The following is an 8,777-nucleotide window of genomic DNA, read 5'->3' as shown; positions in this document are numbered from 1 at the left end:
TTGTTCTGATCTTTTCACTAAAAATTGAATTTATCTAATAGTCCGTTTAAATTGACTTATTTTAGAGCTTATGCAAAACAACTTATGCAAATGAATAAGGATTAATATATTATTTATAAGTTTGTTAAGGTAGTTTATGAAAAAACAAGTTATAAATATACAATTTTCGTTAGTAAGATCATCTTAATTTTTTGTATAAGTTCTTTTTCTTAAACTCAAAATAAGCTCAATCCAAACAGGCCATCAAATCAAATAAAAGATCTTTATACCAAGGTTTTGTTTAGGAGTTTAGAGAGGCGAAGAGAAGTTTTGAGGGTAAAATATATAGGAATTTTTTTTAAAATCTTTCATAATTTTTTAGAGAATGATAAATTGATTTTTGTAATTAATATATTTTTAATTTTAAAAATGGCTTAACATTGTTCATTCTCAATTGAGAAGCTCTTTCTTTGTTGAAAATTTTCATAAATGGATTTACACAAATTTGGTTCTTAAATCAGACAATAACTTTGATATTCCTCGGAATGTTCTTTGGACAACAACTTGTCATTGGTTGTGGAAGTAGAGAAATAATGAGATTAATTTGGATGATTTTAATCGGTCGAATGTCAATTTAGGTAAACTAATATACCTTCTTAAAAAAAAAGTTTGGTGTAGTTTTCTTTTCCGGCTTATACCCTCTTTGTATCCAAAAAAAAATTAGAATTTGTAGAAAGAGACACATGAAATTCGGCCGTGAGGTAAGGATAACTAACATGGCCATAAATTATTCCATCCTAAATAGAACTTGGATTCTTTTAAGGTTTAATAGCAGTTTTGACCCCCTAACTATCAAGAAGTTGCAATTTTAGCCCTCTAACAAAACTACAAAAGGACAGTACTTAAGGGGCTGAATTGTATTTTATTTTGTTAGGGGGCCAAAATCGCAACTTTCTAATGCTTAGAGGACAAAACTGCTATTAAACATTCTTTTAAACAATTTCTTTTTTGTTGGAGTTCATCAACCAAACTTAAATTCTTTTGCCAACAATCTATATATTTCTCATCTCAACACTCCAAGAGACCATAAGTACATCCGAGACAATAAATTGCAAAATATTTAAACCATAAGAGGAAATTAAGCGTTACCAATAATTAGTTTCATATGTAAGAAATGGAAAAAAATGTTGCAATTGTTGGGGCAGGAATAAGTGGCCTACTTGCCTGCAAATATGTTCTACAGATTGGTTTTCATCCAATTGTCTACGAAGCTGATGATGACATTGGTGGAATATGGAGACATACTATTCAGTCTACCAAACTCCAAACCAAAAAACAAGATTTCCAGTTTACAGATTTTCCATGGGATTCTTCTGTAAAAGAAGATTTTCCAAGTAATCAACAAGTGCAAGATTATCTTAACTCCTATGCTCAACATTTTTCCATCATTCCATACATCAGATTCAATTCAAAAGTCATTGATATTGATTATGTTGGGGAGTCTCATGAAGAAATGAAGACATGGGAATTGTGGAGTGGTAATGGAAGTCCATTTGGTTCTAAGGGAACTTGGCATCTAACCGTAGAAGATACTAAGAATTTCACCACCGAGGTATGTATATATGAATTGTAATTTTGTGCAACTGTTTTTCTTTCTTATTTCATATTTTCTTATGCTTGGGCAACATCTTTAAGCTAACATTTTTTTTTTGTCAAGTAGCCTAGTGGCTAGAGCTCACACAATTTAATTGTTGAAAAGTGGAGTGTCCGGGGTTCGAACCTCGGCCCCTGCATATAATATGCAATATCCCTACCAACTGAGCTAAGCGTCCGTCAATTGTGTATTTGTAGCACATTTGGTTCTATTTTCACTGTTTCAATAAAAAAGAAAAGTCTATCATATTGTAATGGCGGTTACAACTATTCAAACCCAGAGTGTCGGTCCAATATGTTTTGAGGTCTAAGACAAATTTTATAATAAAGCCGTTTAAAGTAAATTAAAAAAATCAATGTATATGAAGCCTTCTTTCTAACCAACTAAGTTATTGAAACCAATATGTTTTGCAACTTTCATTTATTCAAAATTTGAAGGTCTAAAACCCTAGCTTGGGTTGCTTGGCCCCAACGACCCACAACACGTCAACACGGCATCCCTTTGATGTTTATTTGTGTATTTATTTTACACCATGCTACCTTATCAAACACCATACTATACACGCGAATAAATTTTGAAGTTTGAAAATGATTTGAAAAAGGAGAATGTTAACCGGTGCCCCCTTACTTTTGGAAATATAAAGTGACAGTTTATATTTCCAAGACAGAAGTAAGTTTTTATTAAAAAGAAATGTAATTATTACTTGATAAAAAGTTGATAAAAAGTGACAGTTTATATTTCCAAGACAGAAATTCTATTTATAGATTCCTTAACCCGTGCCCCGGGGCACCGGTTAACAAGACCCTTTGAAAAATTAATTAGCATAAGGAAAAAGTTCTCATAAAAAAAAATAAAAATGAAAAGCAACAATACATTAAACTAGTTTGAATATTTGTAAATTCAGGTTCACAAGGCTGAGTTTATCATTCTTTGCATTGGAAAGTATAGCGGCTTTCCAAATATTCCTAAGTTCCCCCTTGGAAAAGGCCCAGAAGTGTTTAAAGGTAAAGTTATGCATTCTTTGGATTACTCTGCCTTAGACAACAAGGCTGCGGCTGAAATGATAAAAAACAAGAGAGTTACAATAATAGGCTCAGGGAAATCTGCTCTTGATATTGCTGCTGAATGTGCAAATGCAAATGGTAAGAATATATTTGTCCATAATTATTGTGTACAGAGAATTCGGATCCTGATTCACTGCAATTGGAGGAATCACACAGTCACGCATTCAACTCACTCTCAACCACTTGATGCATTCATTGGTCCAAATTACTCTTTTCTTTTTTTTCCTAATTTCACACAATCTTCTCCCATTCACTACTAATAAAACAAAGAAAAACGGAACTTGAACCATTGGATGCATCAAGTGGTTGAGAGTGAGTTGAATGCGTGACTCCGTGATTCCTCCAACTGCAGTGAATCACGGTCCAGAGACTTCGTTATTTATAGTTTTCAATTTTAAATAACTACTTCAATTTACTTTTTTTTTTTTTATTCAATTTATCACCTCTATAGGAGTCACTTATCCTTGCACAATTATCCAAAGAACTACACACTGGTATCTTCCAGATTTTAACGTTGCGGGCATTAATCTTGGATACTTATATTTCAACCGTTTTGCGGAGCTTTTAGTTCACAAGCCTGGAGAATCATTCTTACTTAGCCTTGTGGCCACTTTACTTTCACCATTGGTAAGATCTATTCCTACATTCTTACAATATTGCTACAATGCTCAATATCAATTTACTCATACATATTTTTGAAATTTGATCGTTGGATAGCAAACTTAGATCTTATAGATGTTATATATAAATTTTTATGTAAATCTATAATCATTAATATGTTTGTGAGACTCACCAATCAAGGGTTTATGCGTTTTTTTTAAGGGTCGTGCTAACTTATGCCCTTAGGGTACATGTTAAGGAATCCAAAAATAGAAATATTTCATCAAATTTTGTGCTTTCTATTTAATACAAATTCAAAAATTAAATTCAATGCACACATTTCAACAAAAAATTATTATATTTGATTCTTTTTTTTTTTTGGTCTTATTATATTTGATTCTTTAATTTGTGTCTTAAGGGCACAAGTTAGCTTTTTCATTTTTTTAATATCGTTAATCTTGGTGGATCTCAAAAATATATCATATTCCCTAAAAAAAAAATATATCATATTCCTTTTCAATATACGTTAAAGTTTACATGATATAAATATATATAATCTAATAATCAAATTTAAAAAATATGTATCGAGTAAAACAATATTGAGTGATGTAACATTACATCGCTTTGTTGGTTTATTGGATATTTGCCTAGTCACTCAATCTTGTTTTATTTTTATCTTTTAGTAAATTTTTATGTATCTTGGAGTTGGATTGATTAAAATACTTTTAGACAAAATTAATTAAAATTTTAATTTATTTTGAAATCAAATAATATAAAAATGTGACATGTCATTTGAATGATTAGATTATGATTACATATCTATTATTATTACAATTAGAGTGCATAACCTTTTCATTTTATTAATATATATTTTACATTTACCCACTGTGGTTGTTATATGGGATCTCAACCTAGTTGGTTGCTCCTTCCTCTATTCTATTGCTTCAGCATGCATGTCTTTATAGCTTATCTATAAAAACTTAAAATTTAATTTTAAATGTGCTCATAATTTCACCATTAATTCTTTAGAGAACGGGAATTTCAAAACTTGTTGAAACATATTTAAAATGGAAGCTGCCACTGAAGAAGTATGGGCTGGTACCCGATTACAGTTTTCTTCAAGATACCTCTACATGTCGAGCAGGGGTGCTTCCTGATCATTTTTTTGACAAAATAATAAAAGGATCCATTAATATAAAGAAATCACAAAGCTTTAGCTTCTGCAAAGAAGGTTTAACAATTAATGGAGAAGATAAGCCCCAAGAAGCAGACCTAGTTATTCTTGCCACGGGATATAAAGGTGACCAAAAACTTAGGAGCATATTCAGATCTACTATATTTCAAAATTATATCAACGAGTCAGCAGACTCAATGGTTCCCATCTACAGGTTTGTATATATGGTCCATTACTCTTATTATTTGACTTTCTTATAGGAAATGTACCCTTTATAATTTGATGTTCAGCTGAAAGATAAGTAAAGTTTGATCAAGAATTATTAGTCAAACTATGGTTTTTTTGAACGATTCGTCTGTTGGTGAAACTCATTAACTACTTGAGTTCAATCATTTGATTAATTAAATATGGGTTTAGTCATATAAATATAACATTTTTCGATTTTAATCCCGCATTTTTTGTTTGGGATCCGAAATGGTTTTAAAATGACTCATTTTTTATTTATTGAGAGAATTCATTCAGGTATAGGAAGAGTTTGAGTCTATAAGGTGGATCTTGCAAGAAAATTGTTTTGCTAATAAGCAAGACCTCCCCTTACACAAAAATGATTTTTTATGTTTTGTACTCCATTTGCTTCAAAATGAATGTCCCATTAAAATAAAAATCCAAACCGTTATATCTACTTGACATTTATAATAATATAAAGGGTTAATAGTGCTTTATCCCCCCTGTAATATAGGTCATTTCCGGTTTTCGTCCCTGTAAAATATATTTTTTTTGAATTTCATCCTTGAAATTTGAACATTTTTTGGTTTTGGACCTTTATGGAAAATTGCACCCCCTGTAATTTGAGCAAATATAGGTTTACCCCCCTTATAATTTGGGAAAAGTTCGGGTTACCCTCCTGTTAATTTGAGCAAATTTCGGTTTACCCCCCTGCCATATCTTTGATTTTGTACTGTCAAAATTCATGAAGGTCCAAAACCAAAAATCTTCAAATTACAAGGATGAAATCCAAAAAAAATATTTTACAGGGGATAAAACCGAAAATGATCTGTATTACAGGGGGATAAAACACTATTAACCCTAATATAAAAGATATCAATAACTAATAAAAATAATTTAGAAAAATAGTTATTTTATTTTTTCCAATCATTGCATTTTGAAACGAGAGAATATCGTTTTTCTTGTCCTATTTTCAGATGGTAATACTCCTTGTACTTGTCCCCGTGAGCTTAGTTCGGTTGGTAGTGATATTGCATATATAATTTATGCAGGGACTGAGGTTCGAACCCTGGACACCCCACTTCTCCACAATTAATTGTGTGAGCTCCAACCACTAGACTGCTAGAAGAAAAAAAAAATACTCCTTGTACTCTTGTATCATCTCTCTCTGCCATTAAAAAAATAAAAGGACAAGGAGTTCATTACACAAAAGCTATCGACAATGATTAAAAAAGATAATTTTGAAAATGTTAGGCATCAACAAGCAAACTAATTATTTATAAAAATTTAAATAAAATTGAAACTCATTATTAGATGCACCCACTATTTATATCATATTTATACCACATTGTATTTTATGATGTGTTAAGTTCTTGGTCAATATTTCATGTCAATTATAAATAGGGTTAATGGTGCTTTACCCCCTGTAATATATGTCATTTTTGGTTTTCCCCCTGTAAAATATTTTTTTTGGAATACCCCCTAATAGGTCATAAAAAAATGAATTTTTTTTTTTTACAGAGGGGTAAATCAAAAAAAATATTTTATAGGGGGAAAACAAAAGATGACCTATATTACACAGGGGTAAAGCACCATTAACCCTTATAAATATTACAAAAATTAATATCTATTCTCTTAAAAGAAAATCAATTGTACTGTATCCAGGCAAACAATTCACCCTCGAATTCCACAATTGGCAATAATAGGATACGATGAGAGCTTATCAAATATTTTTTCTAATGAAATGAGATGTCAATGGCTAGCACATCTTTTGGATGAAAACATTGAACTTCCTAGCATAACAGAGATGGAAAATGATGTGAAAATGTGGGAAGAGAACAGAAAGCAACATACAAATAATTTGAATTCAAGATCATGCATTGTTACGTGTGGGATATGGTATAACGATCAGTTGTGCAAAGACATGAAATGTAACCCGAGAAGAAAGAAGAGTTTTTTTGCTGAACTATTTGAACCATATGGCCCCATTGATTACAATGGTCTTGTCCGTAAGTGAATGAATACTAATGTAAAATGATGTATATGTTGGTTAGATGGGCTCATGCTTATAAGTTACATCTTCTGTGATTGTAATGTACAAAATAAGTGGGGTGGGGAATTATCCATCAATATTACTGCAATGACATTCATAATTTGTAACAATATATATAATCCAAAACTGTAATAGAATATGTTATAATATGTCCTCGTAAGCTTAGCTCAGTTGGTAGGGACAATGCATAATATATGCAACCACCACCGAAAAAGAGACTGTTATATTATATGTTATTATAAAATATATTCTATATGAAATATGGAGTTTAACTCTTTTTCTCTCCTCTTTAAGAAGATTTTCTATTTTACGAGATCACTTTGTTTCATTAATTACCTAATCTCACGTACGTGATACTTTGTGTCACTCACGAATTTTGCAAATTATTGAGAATATTTGACAATTGCAGTTTTGTGTAGAATAGTTGTATATGAGTGATATTGAGGGTTTCTCGCCTTTAGTTGCTATCAGGAGCCCTGGTTTCAAGACGAGGGCGAGCGAGATCAGCCTGCAAATCTCAAGACCGTTTGTGTTTGATTGTTCAACTTCGTTTGGTGACTATTCTAGCGAACTATGAATATAACCGTCGAAATCCAGAAACAGGGTGAGACCCGTCGAGATTATCTTCAATGGATCGATGCAAAGGATTTAAAGGATAAAGGAAAAAGAAAAAAGAGTCTAGACTAAAGATTTAAACTAGAAATTGCATTAGAGTAAATGAATGTAAAAAAAGAGTTGGTACACAGATTCATACGCTATGGCTTGTTTACTCATTTCTCCTTTGTGTGTGTGCGGATAGTTTATGCGTGTAAGCTTTCGATATGTTTGAATTGTGACCCATTTTCCATAGAGGAAAATGCTACTTATACTAAGTAACTGCCTACGGACACGTTTAGGACGTAACCGCTAATAACTGCTACGGGCGTATTTGAATTCCAAATAACGCCTCTTCGACGAGAAACCGCCATTTAGCTCCTCTCTTCAATGCCAACCGTTCTTCGACGTCCTCTTCGCTCCGTCCAACCATCCTTTCGATCAACAAATCTTCTGGTCTTCACTTCGATTGTCGAACTTGAGACTTGAGCTTGCTTCGTCCTCTTCGAAATATGGGTCAAACTTCATTGACCGCATTTATTATAGCTTGTTGAAAATATAGGCTAACAAATTGCCCCCTAAAAAATGTGTTTTTCGTTGATATCTTCAGATAGAAAAAGAAAGAGTACATTTTTTGAACTTCATTGAGCATATTTCTCTGGTCGAAACTGACCAAACTATCAGTAAGAATTTTAAAGGTGGTTGAAACCGACCTTTTAATGACGTCATCACTCCCCACTTAGTGGACCACATCCCATATTTTGGAACTGCAATCTCCCTTCATTTTAATAATTGTTCTTCATTATTCCACTTTTATTCGCAATTTGGGCTTTTTCTCATTTATCGTGAAAAAGAACTTTGCATCTCAAACCCAAATTACTTACCAAAACCTCTTATCAAACCTCATCATGATGAACGACACTAAAGATTCGTCTCCTCGAGCAACGTCAAAACGAGGATTGCTTAATTTTTAGGTGCCAACGCAATATGGAAATGTACTGTTTTCAAAAGAACCAATTTTGACTGAAGAAAACATTCAAATATGGTAATCCCAGGTATTGATACCTCACCCTGATTCAAAGCACGCCTACCTAGGCCCAATTGAAAAGACCGAGAGTGAGAAGGTTCAACCGATCTTCCCCTGCTATAAGAAACATTCCCCTTTGATCATCACTCAAAACCCTGACATTCCTTATGACCTCAAGTTCTTAGGTACTAAGGTTTTCCAGGCGGCTCCCAGATTCGAGATCAATGAGCCTTATCTCATCTGGCTTAACAAGTTTGAGAAAAATAAAGAGAGTTTCTGGAAAGAACTTGGAATTTTCAATCTTATCCAGCTGTCAAGACAGGGTCCTAAGTGCTACCCAGATACATTGTTAGCTACTCTACACTTTTGGGACATCTCGACCAATAGTCTCTGCTTAAAATGTGGGA

At 32.6% G+C, this 8,777-nt stretch overlaps 1 protein-coding gene across 2 annotated transcripts; it reads left to right on the top strand.

Annotated features, from left to right (window-relative positions):
* The first annotated feature begins 1,041 nt into the window (after positions 1 to 1,041).
* Positions 1,042 to 6,948, top strand: LOC120578057 (probable flavin-containing monooxygenase 1). 2 transcript variants are annotated; one of them, XM_039830131.1, is made up of 5 exons: positions 1,042 to 1,591; positions 2,538 to 2,775; positions 3,149 to 3,324; positions 4,327 to 4,685; positions 6,339 to 6,531. In XM_039830131.1, exons 1-5 carry the CDS (start codon positions 1,154 to 1,156, stop codon positions 6,397 to 6,399), a joined length of 1,272 nt encoding a protein of 423 aa, XP_039686065.1. In that variant the 5' UTR covers positions 1,042 to 1,153; the 3' UTR covers positions 6,400 to 6,531. The 2 variants fall into 2 exon arrangements, with proteins under 2 accessions (XP_039686065.1, XP_039686064.1); XM_039830130.1 differs by having other exon boundaries at positions 1,043 to 1,591; positions 6,362 to 6,948.
* The last annotated feature ends 1,829 nt before the right edge of the window (positions 6,949 to 8,777 follow it).

The sequence above is a fragment of the Medicago truncatula genome, chromosome 2 (genome assembly GCF_003473485.1).
Source record: "Medicago truncatula cultivar Jemalong A17 chromosome 2, MtrunA17r5.0-ANR, whole genome shotgun sequence".
Lineage (NCBI taxonomy): Eukaryota > Viridiplantae > Streptophyta > Magnoliopsida > Fabales > Fabaceae > Medicago > Medicago truncatula.
Note: the sequence above shows the minus strand (reverse complement) of the source record. Positions and strands in the feature narration are given on the sequence as shown.